At 35.0% G+C, this 22,421-nt stretch overlaps 1 protein-coding gene across 1 annotated transcript in view; it reads right to left on the bottom strand.

Moving 5' to 3' along the window:
- MREG (melanoregulin) overlaps positions 1-22,421 on the bottom strand; it is a 67,979-nt gene that overhangs the window by 2,902 nt on the left and 42,656 nt on the right. The window contains exons 3-4 of the mRNA XM_074298752.1: positions 3,103-3,193; positions 1,293-1,456 (exon numbers count right to left, since the gene is read on the bottom strand). Of these exons, the coding sequence (XP_074154853.1) occupies positions 1,293-1,456; positions 3,103-3,193 (255 nt within the window). The remainder of the gene's footprint in view (positions 1-1,292; positions 1,457-3,102; positions 3,194-22,421) is intronic.

The following is a 22,421-nucleotide window of genomic DNA, read 5'->3' as shown; positions in this document are numbered from 1 at the left end:
TCACTGTCATTATCTTTCGTGAGTAGGATTTCTCACCTGTCACTATATTGTAAAGATACTAATTATGAGGTAGTGGAAAAAGTGCTGAATCTGGAATCAAAACCTGGAGTCAAATCCTAGTTCTATATTTTTTAAAACCTGTGTCATCTTGGAAGTCACTTAGCATCTCCAGGTCTCTGTTTCCTCATCTATAAACCATCTGGAAAATTACAAGACTGGACTGATCTACTTTATAAACACATTCCCAACATTTAGTTCTTCAGCCTCTACTTGTATATCTCCTGGAATGGGCAACTCATTACTTAGCAAAGCAGGCTCCCTTCCAACTGAATTCTAGACCTGCTAATTGCCACTTGTGTAACTTTTATATTGCTGGTTTCAGTTTCCTCATCTATAAAGTGAGGAGAGGTGAGTGAGGTGAAATGATTTTTAAAATTATTTACTGCTTGAAAATTCTATGAATCTATGATGCGATGAAAATACTTAGAGACCTAGGTATTTGGAGATACAAATGAATGCAAAAATCCTCAATGGAGTTACAGTTTAATGGGAGACACAACAAGCAAAAAAATACATGCAAACAAGCTGTACACAGGATAAATAGGAAATAATTAACAGGAAGGTGTGTTTAGTCAGGGAAGTCATAGGTCTATGATGCTGTGCTCTTTACAACCCCTTCCTAATTCTTCTAAAATTCCAAGACCTGTGGTCCATTGCTGATCTCCCTGTCCCATCAGATACCCTATTATTTTCCAATTATAATTTTATCAGAAATATCTCAGAGTGTTAAGGGGCAAGAAGGAAATCCAGGGGACAAAAATCTATCTGCAATGAACTATTTTATCAGTTCATGGCCAACAAAAGGAGACCAAAACTAGATTTATCTCAAAGTCTAAGTTGAGGTGGAGGAATTGGTGGAAAGGGTTGTAACCTTTCAACAAATCTTGACTTAATATAAATATTAAAGCATGTAGGCAAATACACATAGCCAAGGCCAGAAATAAGGGAGGTGTTGAGGTCAACAGGCCTACAAGCCTGGTTCTAAAGACAAAAATTTAAATCTAGTCAACCTAATCATTATTATGTCCATCACCTTTTCTCCATCTGTTGACTATCAGATTTCCAAAGAGCATGTGTACTGGGATTCCACTGGCATATGCCACCTTGAATTGAATCTAAAAATATTATTGGGTCTAAAAAATATCAAAATCCTTTTTTTCACATGCTAAGCAGAAAAGATAGAGGAGTTTGAGGTAATATTAGGTGAAGAAAGAGAAAAGTCATCCACTTACCACCACAAAGAGGTACCTCTCTGAGAGCTCCCAATTTGTTGGAAAAATATTTGTCTCTTCAGCAAGTTTTAATAATATTTCCCGTGCTTTCCTTGTATTTTGAGAATCACTGATGGTGCTGAGCTTAGTCACTGATAACAAGGAATCTGCTTCCTTCTGAAAGCCTGGAACATAAAAATTCCCCATTATAAAGCAGTGATTTGACTAGGAAATTATTTCTTTGCAGGGAAATGACTGTTTTCACTAGAATGTGTTGGCAAAGCAGGTGAAATTTGTCTTTGGTGCATCCCCCTCCCATTTTCTTTCAGCCTCTCTTCCATAATCCTGGGTATTCATTCTCCCATTCCTTCCCCTATGCTTCTTTCTGGGCACTCAAAGCCACAAATGAAAAAGTTTACCCACCTCAGTCTGCCCTCTAAAACTGAGATCTCTATTCTTCCTTCTAGCCTCCTCCCAAATCAAGCTCCCACATATTGCAGTGGAAAGTGGAGTTAGGAAACCTCAGTTCAAGCCTTGTTGTACTACTTATTAGCTGTGTGCATTTAAAATTGATTCTTAGTTTCTTCTTTTGTAAAATGCAGATAACAGAGTAATGGCTGCTTCACCAGCTAGAGCTGTATAAATGTGAACTATTGTTATCATTCCCTAACAACCTAATTAAAATAATTCATGCTAAAGTATGAGTTGTATGGTTCTCCAAAAGAGTGTTCACATTTTAAAGCAGGAGTTCTAAAATCTATCTCTAATTAGTAAAGCAGGCAGAACCCCAAGGCCAAGAGAATATAGTAGAATCACTCAACTCTATGATATTAAAAGGTTGTAATCTATGGTCTAGCATTTTTCTGTTTCTAAAAAGAAAGACTTGCCCTTTTGAAACTTCATAAATCAAGAGTTGGAAGGAACTTTGGAAGCCATCAGGACCCAACCCTCTAATTTTACAGATGAGAAAATTGGGACGGATGTTATATAATTTTTCCCAGGGTCACAAAGCCAATAAGAGTCTGAGACTGGATTTGAATTGCTGGCTCCAAACCCAACGCTCTATCCACAACTGATTGTGATAAATAATAGTATTTACCTCCCAGGATTGTTGTGAGGTTAAAATAAACAATATGTGTTAACGATTTAAGTGTTTTTGGAAACTTGAAAGCAATATATAAACACCATCATTATTATTATCATTATTAACAAATACATCATTTAAGGTACCAAGAATTTTTTTTCTATTTGATAATCATAGAAGGTAATAAAGTTAGCATTTATATATAGCAAGGTTTGCAAAGTTATTTCATTTGATTCTCACAACAACTCTGAAAAGTAGGTGCTATTATCATCCCCATCTTACAGATAAGAAAATTGAGGCTCAGAGGTTAGATTTCTTGTCCAAGATCCTACAGTTAATAAATGTCTGAGGCAGGATTTCAACTCACGCCTTCCTTACTGTCAGTCCAGCACTCTATCCCATTATGCATGCTAACAACCTTAGTGGAATAAAAATATGGAACCTAATAACCAACGTGTATGAATATATCATTGAGACATGGTGAATTGTGAGATAATGGGAACAATATGACTTTAAGAGAAAAGAACTGAGTAAATAATCCATACAGATATTGCTATTACTGGGACACTTTTAATCAAAACAAAAAATAAATAAAAATAAAAACAAAAACAAAAATCAAAGAAAAGTGAAGGAAAATGTTTTTCTATTATCATAATATATAATAATGGGGGGAGGGAAGCATGCACAGTAGAAAAAAAAAAATTTCTGGTTAAATAATCATAGCTCCTCATAGTAATAAGACTTTACCTAAATCTTCCAAAATGCGTTTCCATCTGTTTCTCACTTCTCTTCGAGTTCTCCGTAAGGTGTAGATATCGTAGTTGAGTTTTTGCCATTCCTGTAGGATAACCATAAAATAAAATGTCATCTTATATTTCCCACAGCATCCCTTCTTCTTGCTTGTAACCAACTGCCATAGGTTGAAGCACACTACTAACAAATCCTACTAGGGCAGAGCCTTGGTCAGCACTGATGAGGAAGCATCCAAAAGGCTGCCCTATCTTCCCACTGCAGAGGAAATGGAAAGCTTATACATTGAGCTAGAAACTCCCCCTCATAAGATTATTTCCTACCTTTCACTGAATTGGAACTGAAGGAGTCAGCACCTGTAGGAATCACCAATCAGAGTGTCCCTAAAATTCCCAGATAGGGAAAAGGTAGGATCAGTGTCTAGGAGATTTGGTGCCAACTTTAAGCTAATAAGGGGAAAGAACATTAAAGATATGATCCTATGCAATCTGGCCTGCAAGCAAAGTCCTTCCAGCTTTGTAGGAATCAAATAGAACTTATGTTCCCCTAGTGTAGTATTCAAGAACCCTGGGTCACACTCTCAGTTCCATGCAGAGGCAACAGGGTACAACTTTAGTGGTAGGTACCTCATGACAAGAGCAGACCTAAAAACCAAACCCAGCTCCCACCTGAATTAACTCTGACTTTCTTGCCAAACTCATGCATTCAACAAGGATCCAGAATTGCCCAATTCTGCAGGCTTCCAGTTCAGAGTTTTATGCAGGAAGCCACCTTGTAGGTCATAATTTTGAAATATGAATCCTTACACTTTGTTCAAAGGGAACTTGAGAACTAAGTACTTTTTTAAAGGCCTGTTACTGGAAAGTGTTTTTGCAAGGCCCCTAAGGGGGTCACATTATAAATAGTTATTTTCATACCTCCTCCGTTTCCTGGAGCTTAACAGAACAAGGATGTTGGCACTGTGTATTCACCATTCCAGTGGTTCTGGCTAAAAAGACATACTTCTAAACGATCTATTTAAGGGGCAAATCTCATGACAACTTGGCTCCTCCAATTTCATGGAAAACTCCTTTCAATGAAGATCTTTGTTCTTCAAGCTAGTTTACTATTTCAAGGCTGACCTTGCTCCTTGCTTATAGATTTTTGTGGCTAATTCAGATAGGCTCAAACTGTGACAAAGAGGGAATCCCTGAATGCTTTATCATAACACATGTGCTGATTAGCATTTGTGGCCCCAACTTTGGTATTAGATTTTATAGGGAAGAGAAGAATTAACAATGAATTTGTACTACTATAATGTCCTAGAAAAAATACTGACTTTGGACCACAGAAACAAATAATAAATTGTGCCAATATATTATTTATTCAATTACCAGAAAAAAAGAAGTCATCTTTAGCCCTCATGCACTAGTACACATTATAAGAAATATAAAATAGGAAGCTAGTGACCTGTCCCAGACTTATTCCTATTAAATTCCATCAAATTTTCTGAGATGAATCAGATAACAATGAACATTATTATTGTTATCATTGTCTTCATGAAACACCTAAAGCTCTCAAGATGCTACATGTGTATGTATAAATGTCTATTTTCACATGCATATAAATATTATATTTGATCCTTACAATTATGTGAGACAGACATTATAGATGGTTTTATTTGTACTTTAAAGATAAAAAAGTGAAGTCTGAACATATAAAATACCATTTATTACTTAAACCTGTGAAGGTCCCTTCATTTGTGAATGCCCTAGTATTACCCGGTATTTTACATTGCCAGTCTCTCCTAATTCCCAGAACATCAGAGAATCCTCTGGCCACTGACCTTTGCAGTGTCAACTAACTTTACCCAGCTCACCTCCTCTGAGGCCTTCAGAGGTCTCTGGCTATGATTTCTTGAATCATAGTTTAATAACTGATAGATAACTCCAGAACAGCCATGTGCAAACTTTATTATAGTCTTTATTATACTTGCTCACCTAATGCTCTGACCTATTAACTCCAAATGAATACCTGGTCTACAAGAGATTCACATGTTCACTATCAAGCTCCTTACCTCTCTTGACTATCCATCCACTTGGCTCAGCTACCCCAGGATAAAGAGAGCGACCTCCTGCTGCGGTGGACTTTAAAAGGGTCTGTGAGGTCACACACAGCCAATCAGTGAGGGAACTGCTCCCATTATGAAGCTATCTCAATATGGCTGGGATCCTGCCCATGGGGCATTCCCTAATCACAGAAATTACTTCCCGGCCACACAAACCTCCGGTTTGCACTGTGTCGACTTATTAAAAGGATCTTTACATGAACAGTTTTCAGAAAGTAAAAAAGTCTTAAGGGTTTAAAAAAACCTTTTAAAAATTATTTTTTTTAATTGAATAACCACTTATAGTTTAAATTTCAACAATTTCCAAGTCAAGAAGATTGAGGATTAGACATTTTCTCTGACCCTGAAAACATCTTAAGCTTCTCCAAAATAGAAATTAAATGTAAGTGATAAAGCAATTTCCCTTGTCTAGGACACCCAAAAATCAAATGAAATAACTATTCAATGAGCTAACAACAGAAAAAGCTACTCTCTAATCCCTGGTGTAATTATCCAGCAGCCTTGCCCCTACTGCCCACCATGCATATAAGCCAATCCACAGGTTTGCCATAGAAATGAATTCTGCCTCCCCAAACTTCATGCTGGGGGAAAACAAAAAGTAGATGCTTGTTCTGGCTGGAACTACAGTCGGCATCATAACTATATCAGACCTCAGCCAGAGAACTAAGAAACCTGGGACAATGTCAGCAAGGCTGGCACTCCACTAAGTTTGAGGGAAAGAGTCCAACATCCAGCCAGTACCACTTAAGGACTCAGACTAAGGTCTGTAAAACATGAGTTCCCCGTGGTGGTAAAGGTTTATTTAGTTTTGAGTTCCCAGGGAAATCATCAAAAGGGAAAGAGTAAAAAACTGAGCAAGGGGGGAAAACTTAAATTACTAAATATTTTAGGAGGTAGAAAACTCAGTTAAAGATGCTTAATATAAGCTCAAGTTTTTGTCAATATTATTAATAAGAGAGTAATAAGTGTCTAATCAAATAAATATAGATATCTATAAATAAATATTATAACACAAATAAATAAAAGCAACAACTGATGAGAGAGATGAAACTACATTCCAAAAGACCTTGGAACCACAATAAGATATTCCAGAATGATAGAAAAGAAAAATAAGAATTATAAATACAGAACACATATAGTAAGTATTTAAGAAATGTTGATTGAATGATTGAATTTATGGTCTGTATAGCAGAAATAATTGGCAGAACAGAAAAACTTGAATTCAAAGTGGCTAACCTCAAAGAAAATAATTGATTGGTAATGCAAATAGAGAAACAAAAAACAACCTGGAAGAAAATAAGCAAAAAGCATTGTTCAAAGAAAACAATCCCTATACAAGCAAAACATTGACCTCAAAAGCAAGATGCATGAACACCTTAAAAAATTATAGGTCTCTTAAAAGAACATGAAAAGCCAAAAAAGGTAAAGATCATAAAGCAAGAAAAAATATTTTAAAAATCCACAGATTGTCTACAGAAAAAAAAAAAATTTATGCTGCAAAATTCTAAGACCCAATCATTTATTAATTACATTAACAAATAATTAATTCTTTAGGCAACCAGAAGGAAATATAAAGGAAATTATTAAAATTATTCTGCACTCACTAGAAACCATAGGAGAGAATAGGAAAATGGGATACAAAAAGCAAATAAGTTCAAGACGCAACTCAAAATGACATATCTGAAAACCCGAGCCTAAACAATGAAAGAAATGCTTTTAAAGCATTCCTATTATAGGACAAAACTATCCCCTTATCTTCTGTAGGAATTGATATTTCTAAACATGAGGCACAATAGGGGGAAAAAATGGTACCAGAAAGCAAGAACTATAAGACAGAAGAGAAAACTCAAAATGGCTTATCTTAGAAGTTTTAAAGCCATGAGAAATATAGAGAACTAAAGAAAGAATAAAGTATAAATTCCATGAATCAAAGAGTAAAAGTCTAGAAAAGACAGAAAGAAAGAAAAAATAATGGAGAAAATTCCCTTTTGAGAAAAAAGAAATGGGACAGAAAATGAAATTTTTAAACTTAAAAATAAATCAAAATGAGAAAAGGAAGGGATTTCCTTAACTACTTAACAGAAACAAGTTTCCTTAACTACTTAACAGAAAAGATAAAAAGATTTAAATTATTAGATAAAAGTGACAAAATTCTGGAACCAGGAAAAGGAATAACAAATGGAGGAAGAAGGCTTTGAGAATGAGAAGAAAGAGTTGTTAGGAACAGGTCTATGTTAATGTATATTAAACTAAAATAACTAGAAACATGTCTTTACAGAAGAGGAAAATTCTAATATGAGGGGGTAAATCATTAGAGAAATGGAGGAAAATCCAAACCTCTCATAAGTTTAAATGTGAATGTGATCAATAAAATTTAAAAAAACAAAAACCCCACAATCCATTGCTTATAAAAAACACAGCTAAAAACCAAAGACATATACAGAACAAAATTTAATGTCTATAATAAAATTTACTATACCATCAAGTGAATTTTAAAAATCAGGAATTGCAATTGTGTTTACCTATCATACAAAACAAAAACAAACATTCACAACATAAAAAGAGAATCAAGGGGCAACATTTTGCCAATAGGAGCAATAGACAATAAAATAATATCAATATTAAATTTACAAAGAAAAGTTAATTGAATTATAAAAAGACATAAACATTAATTTCTCCCTCTTGCCTTCTTTCTCTAAGAAACTCATCATTAAGAAATCTCACTCTCCTGCAGCAAGACTGAATCAGTCTTGGTACTACTCATATCAGTCTCCTCTGGTCCTCTGATTTAACTCAGTGACTAGAAGACAAGAACAGGGATTCCAGGGCTTCCATTTAAGGAAGGGGCCCAACACAGGCTTCTCATTTCCCACCAGCTACTCTGCTTTTGGACTTTTTTAGATTTCTTCATAATGCTCCCACTCCTGGTGTTTTCTCCCCGTTGTCTTCTCTTCCTCCTTTCCCTTTTTATGTGATGTTCCCCCAATAGACTGTAAACTCTTTGAAGGCAAAGACTGCCTCTATTTTTAAAAATATAGGGTTTGAGCTGTAAGGGACCTTTGAGGTCAAGTCTAAGCCCTTTCATGTTACAGATGAAGAAAATGAGACCCAGAAACCTGCCTAAGATCACATAGACCCAGAAACATGATTCAAATACAAGCCATCTAATTCATTGTTCTCGCTCCTAAAAGATAAAATACAACCCACAAAAAAGTGGTAATTCCATACAGAATTCCCAGCTCTGCAATTTGCCTAATTAGTCAATGAATCAAAAATCAATAGTAAAGTCATAGCCCAAACTAGAAAAATTCTCAGGAATATGCTAATAACTATTTAACAATCAGATCTCTGAAATATATGACATCCTTTTAAATTTAATGTGCAAAATTAACATTTTCTTCATCACTTTCTTAAGTCTAGATAATCAACAAACCAAGTCCTGGTTTTGTATTATTTGTTTGATTTCCTAAGTGTAAATGTCCAAACTAAAAAATTAAACCATCAATAACTGAAATCAATAACCCATCAAATAACTGAAAATTTAATATAATCTCTCAAGAATTCTTATGAACTAAACTCTAGCTCATCTCAGGAGATACTTTCAGATTCAAAGAAACTGAGCATAAAATTTATAAATCTCCAAACTCTACTTAGTGTCCTTAGCATGCATGGCCACTAAGCATAAACTCTCTTGGATTCACCATGGCTATTATCTGTACTCACTCATTTTGCCAAACTGCTGACTTGGTTTTCATCTATTATTATTCAACTTAAGAGCAGAAGAAAGCACGTTACAATTGTTTTAAATTAAAAGGTCATTGATCAAATGTTGGTCTGGCATCATAGAAACAAAATGAAGGCAAACTTAATGACTTTTTCATTACTTGTTAAAATAGTGTTATATCAATTCAAACTTATACTAAAATAAGCAGTTAAAATATTGTAAACTCTTGAATTTTTTAGAACTAACTTCAAAAATTAGTGATTAATTAATCTAGAATATAGACTACCTAGGGACCTTAAATTTGGGCTTTTAAAAACCTATTTTTAAAACTATTTCATTATAATTAGTTTTCTTTGTTATTCCATGTTTGTTATTTTATTTGTTTAAGGATATTACTCCAAAAAGGGGTTCATAAGTTTAAGCAGACTGCCAAAAGGGTTCATTATACAAAAAAGTTAAGGATATCTGATGTAGAAGAATGATGCCCTTAACACAAGGACTTATTCCTTTAATGTTAAAAAATACCAGCAGGCTCCAGTATGGTCATAAATTAATAGGATTATTAGATAATTAGAGTTAGAATGGAGAATGCCATCTGGTCTTTTTTTTATAGATGAGGAAAAGTCCATAAAGGTTGTATAACTGCAATCCAGGGTCATACTACTAAACACAAGTGTCAGGACCTGAACCCAGTTCTTTGCCACCTAATTTAGTAATTTAGTACTCTATGCCACATTAATATAAACATGGTCCTCAAAGTGGGAAGGAAGAGATGTTTATGACAAAAGGAGCAACTTCAATATTATTTGGTGATGGATTAAAAGAGGATTCAGATTTAGTATTCTTTTCAGATTTTATCTGCAGAGAGGTAAAAAGCTTAAATTTTCTCAAGCTGATCTTGCAGGGCTCTAAGAGGACCAGGTGATTTATCAGTTGAGCATCTCCCCTGGAGACTAAAGAAATTCAAATAGATGTCCACCCTTGACTTCATTTCCTTTCACCCCAAAGCTTGCTTAAGAGAAGATGCTAAATAGAGATCTCATAGCACAGATGGAGCTTTTGAAATGACTGGGGCACAATCTCATATGCTACTTAGTTAAACCCAGATCAGAGGAGCTAAGAGGGAGTTCAAAGAGGGAAAAAATGGGAAGGCGGCAAGAGGATTTGAATGACGAGTGCTATCCCTTCCCCCAGCCAAAGCAGCTTACTGCTCTTTTAATTTATATCACTTTGTACCAAGTCCAGACACTCCAAACAATGGGTACATTGTACATTATGCAAAAAAAAAAAAAAAAAAAATTCCTAATGAAAGATTCTCAAGTATAGCAAAAATACATTTAACTCAAGTGTCTTAAATAAGAAACTGCTCCAAGTAATTCTGGAGTTGCTAGATTTCTAATTGTGCTTTTCACTTTTACCATTGAAAAATATGTCCATATGTCTCTGTCATTAGACCAATCTATATCTGCAAATTAAACAATCTCTTGCCCCAACCCTCAGAGAACTTACATTCCCAAACATAACACTGATTGAGAGACATTTATTTTCTTTATTTTAAAGGTACTATAAAATCATAGTTATATACATAAATAAAAACATCTGCATCGGGAAGATGTATGCTAGCAGATTAGCCAGATCTTCCTGAATGAACATAATAATTTCTGCACGAGTTGTGGGACACAGTATATTGAAACCATTCAAACATTTTGTTATGGTTCTCATCACTTTATATCATTAAATAAAGAACACTGAAAAAAAACCACTTAATTTGTGTTTCCTAAGAGCACTTAGACCAGTTCCTAAAATAAAATGTTTTTTTAAGAGGAGAAAAAGTTTTACACATTCTCCTTTGGTGTCTATTTTATTTATTTTCCTTTTATCCCTTTGCTTCAGAGAACCACATACTTCAAAAATGGATTTTCCCATGATTTTGAGGGTATCCAGTGCAGTGTCTACACAGAAAAGAGAAATTCCCTATAGTTAGGGAGGATGTTTATAAATCTCCTGCTTGCAAGTGATATTGTGCTGATGGCAAAAAAAAAAAAAAAAAAAAAAAAAAATTAGAAAATTTCAGAGCTTCTTTAATGAGATCTAAAGCCACTTAAGAAGGGGTTAGCCTAATAACACACATCCAAACACAGAGTATGAACTGGATTAGCAATCAGAAAACATAGGTTCTCATCCTATATCTGCCTTTATTTATTGGTTGCTTGGTTTTTATTTATTCTGGAGAGCAGTTCCCACTTACTAGAACAAAATAGTTATTAAGTCAGGGAAAATAACCTAAGGATGAAATAAGCTCATACAACACTTGGCTTTCCCACAGGGGGGCAGCCCTCTTCAAGTCTACTTGCTTCCCCTATCCACCAGCATGAAGCTTCAGAGCCAAAGCTCAGGTGAAAATTGAGAGTTCTAATCCATAAACTGAATCTATACATCACCTCTCCAAAAAGGGAAGGATTTTTTTTTAATTAAAGAATGAAGCAACTCAGAAAGAGCTTCATGGGGTAGGTAGATCCACTATGTAGTGAACCATCTAGCACTTGAGGAAAAAATTAAATTCTTTTTGTCATGCTGGTCCACTCAGCTTGAGTGGCTGATCAAGTCATGTAAACTTTCAGTTTCCACATCTCTAAAATGAGAAGAGTGAGCCAAATGATATCTGAGGGCTATCCCTTCTAAATACTCTGGTACTAGAATCCTAAGTATAAATATAGGGGGAGAGAAAGAGAGAGACAAAGAGGGAGAGTTTTACTCAGTAATAAACATTTGCACCTTCCTCTCTCCCTAGTATGTGTAAAATGTTCTGTGTCCTTAAGAGGTATTTTTAAATTCCAGTGCTTCTGTTAGGGTACAATTATATTTAAATGACAAATACTACAGCCATTTACTTTATTTAGGCAAGTAGTTATGAGTGCCAGGTCTGGAGTCAAGAAGACTCATTTTCCTGAGTTCAAATTTGGCTTCAGATATTTGCCTCAGTTTCCTCATCTGTAAAATGAGCTGGAGAAGGAAATAGCAAACTATTGCTGCTGCTGACTATTATTACTACTACCTTTGCTGCTGCTGCAAATACTACTGCTACTGCTGATGGTGCTACTATTATTATTACTACAACTAATACTGCTGCAACTGTTACTACTATGTTAATACTACTGTGAATAGTACTACTGTTGCTGCTACTATTATAACTGCTCCTACTAATAATGCTGTCCCACAGCCAGAGATCAGCAGAAGCTCAGAAAACCTAATAACCTGAAGTCCTTGACCTAATTCTTTATCTAGTTTTTATTAGCTTTAATCAGCAAGCATTTTTTAGCTGCTGGTGCTGCCGGTCTGCCAGCAGAGCAGTAAGGGAAATTAAACTAGGAAGTAGGCTTCATTTTTTTCTTCCACATTCAGAGGTTCCAAAACACTTCTAACAAGCCAGATGGGTAAATCTGATCTGGCTGCTTCTACTGGATGGCAGGATAAATTGAATGATTCCCTTGTCATCCTGAAACCCTAATTTGCCGTTAGGTGGTTATTTTCTATGCCAGTACTGTTCAAGTATTTGAAGGACTGTCATGGGGGAGGGAGTGGTTAAGTTTTTGATAGAGTAGAAGTTCTAGGAAGAAAGATTTCAACTAATCTAGAGAGCCCCAGCACATGGGGAAAAGATCCTGGATCAAATCCCAGAGCACATAGATCAATTTCTGTCTCTGCCTTAGCAAATTAATTGGTTATTTAATAAGGTAATAAAATTCATATATAATAAGGGAATTAATTCCACGGAATGATCTCTATGGTCCCTTCCAGGTCTGACATTTATGAATCTAAAGAAAACCTTTATAACAGATGGGCTGCCAATAGAGGGAGTGAGTGGATTCCTCATCACTAAAAATCTTCAAGCAGAGTACTTCAAGATAAGCACTTGTTACAGATGCCTGAGGGGGGATTCTTGTTCAGGTAGACTAGATTAAAGATCTTCCTTCTAATTGTAGAACTGGTATCCGGGGAGTTGTATAGCTAAATCCCCATATGGACACCCATTCTCTTCGAGAGAAAAGGACAGGTTTGTTGACTAGCTAGAAATGGAATACTCCAAATTTCCATCTCAAAAGAAGGTTGCCATGTTTAAAATAATACCTGACATTTATATTAGGCTACCTTGTTCAAGCTTACAAAGGGCTTTATGTATATATATCACCTAAACGTCATGATAACCACATGAGGTATCATTAGCCTCCTTTCATAGGGTGTCAAACCTAGGCTCTAAGAGGTTATGCTATTTGCCGTTGCTTGGAGAGGTTATGCTATTTGCCTTCCTGATTCCAAGTTTGACACATTTCTCTTGCATTCAGGGTTTCTTAACCTAAGATCTATGAAGTTTTAAAAAAAAAAACATTCTTGATAACTGTATTTCAATAGAATTTGCTTCCTTTGTATTCTTATGTACTTCAATTCATGCACTTAAATTTTTTTTATGTTTAATTTATGGGATAAAACAAGCATTTCTATAATGTAGTGCAACAAAAAAGATGAATGCTCATAAAACTGCAAATCTATTTGCTATTCCTTTCAAATATACAACAAATTTATCATGCAATTTTTCTCCCTTTTTTACTTCCCTTCCCTCCTTAAAAAGGTGATTCTGAGGGGGTAGCTAGGTGGTGCAGTAGATAGAATATCAGCCCTGAAGTCAGGAGAAACTGAGTTTAAATCTGGCCTCAGACACTTAACATTTCCTAACTGTGTGACCCTGGGCAAGTCACTTAATCCCAATTGCCTCAAGGGGGGAAAAAGGGGGATTCTGAGAAGGACTCCTTGGGTTTGCCAAAGAGGGTCTATAATATACCTAACAGGGTTGAGAATTCCTGATTACTATCATAATGCTTCTAAGAGTCAAGGCATCCTCTCTATTCCCTGGTAACTCTTACTTTTCTTATGTGTATATATATATATATATAAAATCACATGTATATATATACACACATATATGTGCCCATATATCTATATACATATGCAGCTATTCACATGCAGGTAAATGCATGTGTGTGTATGCACATCTATTGCACACTTACAAATATACAGTGTATGTATACATGCATGTGTGTGTGTGTGCATGCATAGACATATGTGTGTTTACCCTTATCCTCACCTAACTTAAAAATCTTTTATTTGGAGTTCAATAAAATGTAGAGTGTGTTTAGTATTTGTTTGATATGGTCTTCAGGGAATGTGGGACAGGAAACAGCAGCAGACACGAAGAAGCAGAGGCCAGTAAAGACAGGAAGGGATGCTGGAATATAGGAGATGACTCAAAAAAAACTGAAATCATGACCAGAGTTGGAGAAGAATAGGGATGTGTAGCATAATTGAGTAGGGAGGGGGAAAAGAAAAGGAAAATGAAGAAGGATAGAAGGGAGAGAATTGAAGTCTTGCAGTTCAAAATCTATCCCAACTATCAAAATCAGATAAAGAACACCTTCTCTGTATAATGTAAAGAAGAGTTTTTCAGCTCAGTAGGATTTGAATCTAATGATGCAATTTTGATGTCCCAGGATTTTCCTTAAAATTTCCTTTTGTAACCTAAATGTCTCATATTATAGAGTTAGCCTCTTCCTCCTCCTCTGCCTTTTCCTTTTCTTCCTCCTCTTCCATCTTTTCTTTTTAGGAGAGGGCTTGAGTTTTATTTAATCTTTATAATCCCCAACAATCCTCAATTTAGTATATGTTCAATACAGCCTCTTTCTTCTACAAGTTTTTGAAAATTAGGAATAGCTTATCACCAACCATCTCACTTAAAATTATCTTCTCTACATTTTTAGTTTATTATCAAAGATCCCTTTCTTCTCCAAGCCAACTAATTCCAGCCCTTTTCACCTTCTTCCAGGGTTCTATTTTCCAACTTTTCCATCCTTTCTATTTATTATCTTTTCTGAGCTCTCTCCAAATTACCGTTTTTAAAATAAGGAGCTCCAAAGTAACTCAATTTTTAAATAAGCCTACTGAAAGATTCTGCATACTAATAGCAAGATTTCAATGTCACAAGTGGCTTCAAGCAAATCTAATTGAAAATAGACTCAAAGGGTCTTTATACTCTTAAAAGGCATCTTGATATAGTAGAAAATGTGCTAAACTCAAGAGTCAGGAAAACCTAGATTTGAATCCTGACTCAAAAGTTAAAGTTGTGTGACCATGAGGAATTCACTTCCCTGACCTCAGTTTTCTCATATGTAAAATGGGAACAATAAGTGTATCTATTTCACAACATTATTCTAAGGGCCAAATGAGGTAATATATAAAAGGCTTTGCAAACCTTATAAATTTTCCTTGAAAATGGGATTCCTTGGGGCAGCTAGATGGCACAACAGATAGCTCTGTAGCCAAGGGGACATGAGTTCAAATTCAGTCTCAGACACTATCTACCCAAGTCACTTAAGGTTAAAAAAAAAAGGGGAGGAGGGGAGTTTCCCCCAAAGATCTGGATTTTCTTATGGCTTCAAAAGATAAGTATTCTACAAGATTCCACTGAACTTTTAATATTCCCCAATGAATTTTATTCCAATCCAAGCAATCAAGTATGATTCCAAATGCTACCTATTCAAGCCAGCAAATATTTATTCAGTATCTAGGATATTGCAAAGTACTTTGCTAGGTTCTGGGAATACAAAGACAAATATGAAACAATCCGGGCCCTAGAGAATAATAATAGCAAATACATAATGTCTTATATAGTTGGCAAAGTGAGGAAGTCCTTGGTTCTTCTGCATTGGGTAGAAATTGACAGAGAGCCAGAATTATTATAATCAATCTGGAAGCCAAACTAGTAGAATTACTACAAGCAGGGAGGAGTACTGATATGATTATGAGTGGATCTCTTGATTTTTATTTGTTACCTTTAAATGGACATTTATTACAGTCCCACCCCGGTTGAATTCCTAGATGAATTCTTTCATACCATCATTACTACACAGTTATGTATCCAATCAGAAAATTCAAGTTACGGTGTCAATCTGCATTGCCCTATTATATTATATTTGATGCTACCTTATTTGAAGGTAGATGCTATTATTATTCCCCACTGGGTTTTTGGGGGGAAGAGAGAAAATTGGTTTTGTTTTTGTTTCTTTACAGATGAATTTGCCAAAGACCACACATATAGTAAGTGTCTGTGATTTAAATTCAAGTTTTCTTCACACCAGGTGAGATGCTTCAGTACCATGCTCTATAATATGTACACAGAAAAATAAATGCAATCAAATTTCAGTGCTAAAACTAGGGGAATATGCAAATACTTCCTGTAAGAGGTGAGCCCCAAGCTGAGCTTTAAAGAAAGCTAAAATTCTAAGAGAAGGTGAGGAGGAAATACAGACCAGGTATAAGGACTATAGTGCCTTTGCAAAGACAAAAATGGGAGCTGGATCTTCATCAGTGGTCCAGTTTAAGGGAGAAAAAAGATTCAGAATTCTCTAGACAAGAGTCTAATGATTGTAGATAATTCAAAGATAGGAGGCTGAACTGAGAAGAAAGATTTAACAGAATGTTAAACAATCTATCCTCACTAAGTGCAAGTTCAGACTCCTGGAGTACAGACTAGGGGTTTTTGTTTTTATGGGGTTTTTGTTTTTCAGACTTTGGTTTTCAATAGCCTTTCAGGCCCCTATAGAGTACATATTCAATTGCCATCATTTTGAGGCAATGCAGAATAGAAAAGTAAAGTATTTCACAGGAGATGGTGGGATAGGGAGAGGGAGGAGATGGGACAGGCAAGGGAGAAAAGGGGAATTTGGAGAATGCAAGCAGCAAGATTTAAATTAACTGAGAAAACATTCTCTGTTTAAGGACAGGATGCTTTAACAATTATGAAAGCAATCCTCTCAGATAAAACTTTATAGAGTCTCTTATCCAAGGTCAACAAGTATTTGCTAGAACAGTACACGAGTCGATCCTACTTCACTGTGATCAGGGACTTTCTGATATTAGATCACAAAGTGGTTAGGGGATTTCCACATTTTTCAGATGTATTGAAATGATATGTTTCCTTTATTTTCCCATAAATGCATGAAGAAGAGTAATTTGAAGTAAATTTGGAAAGATAGGTTAAAGTCAGAGCTTCAAATGATAGAAGAATTTGTATTTTATCTTAAATCCAAGAAAGCAAAATATTATTTTTCAATAGGAGAGTGTTATAGTACAATCTTCAAACTAAAAGCATTACATTTGGATACTCTTGGAAGCTGATACCAAAAATATTTGGAAATTATTTTAATAATAGCATAAAATAAAATGTCATGGTTACCAAAAGTAAAATACACCTTAAAAAGTAGCCTTTTGTTAATTACCTCGAAATACAGGTTACTCCACTTGCACGTAATTAAACACCAAATTTTATTAGGTGTTGGTTATAGACACAAGCTGAGACTTGTGGCCAAGTCATCACCTCTACCTCATGAGTCCTGAATTCAACAGTCATTGTCATTTTTGAAGACTAATTATATTATTATTTACTTGTTGGATATACTCCCCACTAACATAGTAGGCTTTAATTCATCCAAATAAATCTCTAAAAAAAATTTGAATAACATAACAAGATAGTCTGTAAAATGGCTCTTTGTTTTTTGTTGTTTTTCAATCATGTCCCTTTTGGATTTTCTTGGCAAAGATACTGGAGTGGTTTTCCATTTCTTTCTCCAGATGTGGAAATTAAGGCAAACAGGGTCAAGTCACAAGCTAATAAGTATCTGAACTTAGATCTTCCTAACTCCAGGTCCACAGTTTTATCCATAAGCCAGGCAGAGTTACTGACTAGCCCTAATCTGGAGGGAAGTCTCCTTTATGTTATGGTACCACAAGAAGGCAAGATACATCAAAAAGCCCAGAAATATCAAGAAATGCTTTAATGTACATGGCACTGGCCACTAAAATAGAAAAACCAAAAGTGGATATGAAATGGACTAAAGACAATTGCTTTCATTATGTGCTTGTATTCAAAAAAAAAACTGGAAATAAAACCCAAAAGTTATAAGAAAGTATTTCATCACTTTTTGTCAATAGGAACATCAGCTCCAAATAACAAAACAATGCATTCTTGAATAGACAAAATGAGAGATAGTATTGAGGAGCTACTAAAATCTGAAGGGGAAGACCTCAAAAATCATTAATATTCCCACTTAATAAAAACAAACTTAATAATGACATGGAAGACAAAAAGAACACCGGTATCTCCAATGATTTTGAAAAAGAGTTGCTAATGCTTAGAATTTTTTTAAGTTCTTTTTGAGTTTAGTAGCATGAACCTAATTACCAGAGCAAATATAACAAAACAGAATATCAAAAAAGCTCTCTCTCTCTCTCTCTCTCTCTCTCTCTCTCTCTCTGTATATATATATATATATATATATATATATATATATATATATATATATATATATATAAACCTGTGCACAATAATATATATGACAGCCACTGACATGATAATCTAAAAAGAATGACAGGAGGAAAGGTGAAGCTCTCAAGGAACATCCCTGAGGTCATAAATCAAACACCACCATGACAGAAGTAATTAGAGAGGTCTATTGAAGATTTCCTTAGGACAGGTAAGTGGTGCAGAGAATGCAGGCTGGAGTCAGTAAACCTGAGTTCAAATTCAGCCTCAGACATTTACTAGTTGTGTAATCCTGGGCAAGTCACTTAATCCTATTTGCCTCAGTTTCCTCATTTGTAAAAAATGAGCTGGAGAAGGAAATGGGATACCATTCCAGTATCACTGCCAAGAAAATCCCAAATGGAGTAACAGAGTCAGATATGACTGAACAATGATCATGTTTTTATATAAATAAATGGTTGTTTTAAGTACCTCAGACTACATTGTACTTAACATTCCTAGAACTTTTAGTTCCTCAGACAATGTGTTGTTTTCCTGTATTTAGAAAATATATTTTAATATCATTACTAGATTTTTTTATTGCCAAGTGGCATTACCAAGTGGTATTTTAATACCAATAACTGATATATTTTAATGTTTAATGTTTCAATTTTTATGTTTAACACTACTATTAAAAATACATCTAGAAAGAACCATCATTTATAAATGTTGTCTCTGTAGATTATTGCAAAACCTTTGACTTCTGTACTATCTCTGTTGATTTTCTTTGTGTGTTTCTTTTTCCTTTACTGATTATTTAAATTATTTATTTTTATTTAAATCAGTTTTGCATTCATGGCTTATTCACATCCTGAATATATAAGATAGATCCAAGTATAGTGAAAACTCTCCAGTATTCATGTTGAAGAATGTTCAATTTAAAACATGTCATCAACATAATAACATCAAGGAAAAGTTATATAAAATGTGGTGACTTGTATAACACTGAATGTAAAAGAATAATAAAGCAGGATAGCAACTTGTCCCAGTTTTTTTTCTATCTGAATTCCATTGAAAAAGTAAAGCATGTGATAATAGTAATAGTAATGGTGGTGATGGTAGTACTAGTAGTAGTAGTGTTAGTAATAATGGTAGAGTAGTAATAACAGTAGAAGAGTAGTAATAATAGTAGAAGAGGAGGAGGAAGAAGAGAAGGAGGAGCAGTAGCAGTAGTAGGAGGAGCAGTAATAGTAGTGCTAGAAGTGCTACTGAAACCAGAGCATTATCAAAGATAAAAGCCATAATTACCTACATGATATTGACAAACAAAAACTCAAGAATCATATTTTAATAGATGTTGCCATACCAAATACTCATAATATCTAAAATACAGTAAATGAAAAACTCTATTTTGAGAGACAACACAAGAAATCAAAATTACATGGGGATATATTCTCGTACTATATTAATGTCAAGTCTCTCCTTGTGTTAGATCAGTTTCTCCTTTTGACATCTTCAGCTAGACACAAGTAAAACTATGAAATGGGACTTGACTGGTCCTCCAGTACTTATTCACAGCTCAGGTTACTCACATGCTCAGAACCCTCTACTCTAGAGATTCTCCTGAGTAGCAGTAACCCTTATTCTACATTTATTCCTGCCTATCCCAGGCACTCCCTTCAATCAAAACTAGCCAGTCCTGATTCCCATATTCTAAGAGATTTATTCACAGGCAGATAGTCAGACAAACAAATTTGTCCATTGCAGCAGAAAATAGTTTTTAAATTATTATTCCTTCCCAGATAATGATTTGTCATTTTAATCAGGCTTCCAAGGGCTTAAACCAAAGCAATGAAAAGAACTATGTATTTCAGCTAGTCTAGCAGGGCCAGCAGGAGAGATATTTTGAGCATGCAAGAACTAATCCAGACTATGACTCTCAGGAAATGTCATCTTGCTAAACTGGGGAGCAGCAAAAGTCAGAGGGCAAGAAAGAAATGAGGCAACAAAGGACAGATGTCCCTTCCCAGTGTCACACAACTATGAGATTCATATACAATTCAGATTTTTATTCATCTTCAAAAGTTATATAATTTATTGATACTTCCAGTAACATTATTAATATTAGCTAGCAATTGCTGTTAGAAAGTGATCTAAGATCGAAAAGACAATTTGCTATTTTCAATTTGGCTCTTTTCAGCCAAAAATAATGGCAATAATTATCATTGCCAAGTATGGTAACAACTGTAAATCAGTCAAATAATAATAATTATTACAATGATAAGTAACCATTACATGTGAAAAATGTGTCAATGAAAAATGAATAATGCTAGATAATAATGAAAAAATTAATAAAAATGATATTTACATACTGTATATTGTATTGCATATATTGACATATAAAACGTTTTATAAGATTGTCTACTTTGATCTTCATAACCCTGAAAAGTGGGAATCTAAAGCTTGGAAATGTTAAGTACAATTGAATCAATTTTGTGACCTTCAAATAGAAGTATGTGTATTCTTCAAATAGAAGAATGTGTTTCATTTTCCTTCTTTTAAGCACTATTTTATGAGGACTAGGGCAGCTAGGGAGTATAGAGAGGGCCTGTAGTCAGGGAATGGTCTCAGATACTTACTAGCAGTATAACTCTGGACAAATCATTTAACCTATTTGCCTCAATTACCTCATTGTAAAATGAGCTGGAGAAGGAACAAGAAAATCACAAATAGGATCATGAAGAGTTAGATTTAGCCTTGTTGCCTCAATTTCTTCATATTTAAAATGGCTTGGACAACACACTCTAGAATCTCTACCAGGCAAACCCCTGGAATCACAAAGTCAGACAAATCTGAAAAAAAAAAAAAAATGACTGAACAGCTTATAAGGACCACAGTCTCAGTTTCTTCAGCAGTAAAATAAAAGAATGATCCTCCTTGTCTTCCAAGATCCTGTCAGGATCTAAATCTATGATCCTATTACTTAAGCCATTTCCAATTGACTGCAGAAGCAAATATAAAAATCCATCTATGTTCTATTAAGCCAGATATTAAAAATATTTGCAAAATTATGTAAAGTGACATAACTCCTCTATTTTTTTGGAAAAATTTTTGGAAAATATTAAAATAAGCATGAGTATGTTATTTTTAAATCACTTAAATATTTCTAAATGTTCAGTTTTTTATGTTAAACATTGATAGACATAACCCACAAGTAAGGGAAAAAAACCTCTTTTGAGTCCTCAGAAATTTTTAAGAATGCAAAGAGATCTTGAGACTAAAAAGTTTGAAGACTGCTGCTTTAAATTACATCTAGTGAATGTTGAAAGTTAGGAGATGTGTAGGTGGGAAAGAAATTGGAAGCAGGCCACAACAGGGTAAGGATAAGATCTCCAAAAACTAGGGCAGAGAAACAGATACAGTAGGGTGTTGTGAAGGCTAGTCTATCTCCACATTCCCTAGAGGTGCTACCTTTCTCTGTTTTGTCCTAAAAAGTCATTTTTAAAGAATCTCTTCCTGGCTCCTTTTTGTCCTGCCTTCTTCCAAACTAACACAAGACTCAGAAAAATTGTAGCCTTGGAGGACTGCTTTTGGGTCCAAAACACAGAAGAGGATGAAAAAGTAGGAAAGAGAAGGATAAAAAAGGGATATTGGGAACTCAGATTCTCCATATCACCTGATTTTTAAATGATAAACTCCCTGAAGACCATGTATATGCTAGAGTAGGCTAGAGTTTTCGAGCCCCGTATCCATTGTTTCATAGGCCTGGATTAATTACAATACAGGTTTAATGACTTCATCTGCAATCTCACATTGGGCTATGTGCCCATGATATCATCATCACCTGGCACACCGAGCCTGCAAACTTCTCCCTTCCTCACCAAGTTAGGACGAGGAGATGAGGCTTCTGTAGGACCTGCACCCTCCTTTCCCTAGGTATCCTGTCATCTTCCTGGCTTGTGTCCAGTGACTTTTTCTACCTTGGCTCCCAAGGTAGACATTTTGTTCTTCTTTAAAGCAGAGAGAAGGAAACTGGCTCCCTGATGGTTGGGGGAAGGAGGTACAGGTAGAAGTAATATTCCTTCCTTCCCTTCTGTTTAACTCTTTCTTGAGATTTCCTAAGGTACTTGCAGTCA

Source organism: Sminthopsis crassicaudata, chromosome 3 (assembly GCF_048593235.1).
Source record: "Sminthopsis crassicaudata isolate SCR6 chromosome 3, ASM4859323v1, whole genome shotgun sequence".
Taxonomy (NCBI): Eukaryota; Metazoa; Chordata; class Mammalia; order Dasyuromorphia; family Dasyuridae; genus Sminthopsis; species Sminthopsis crassicaudata.
The sequence above is the reverse complement of the archived record's forward strand: the minus strand, read 5'-3'. Positions and strand labels throughout refer to the sequence as shown.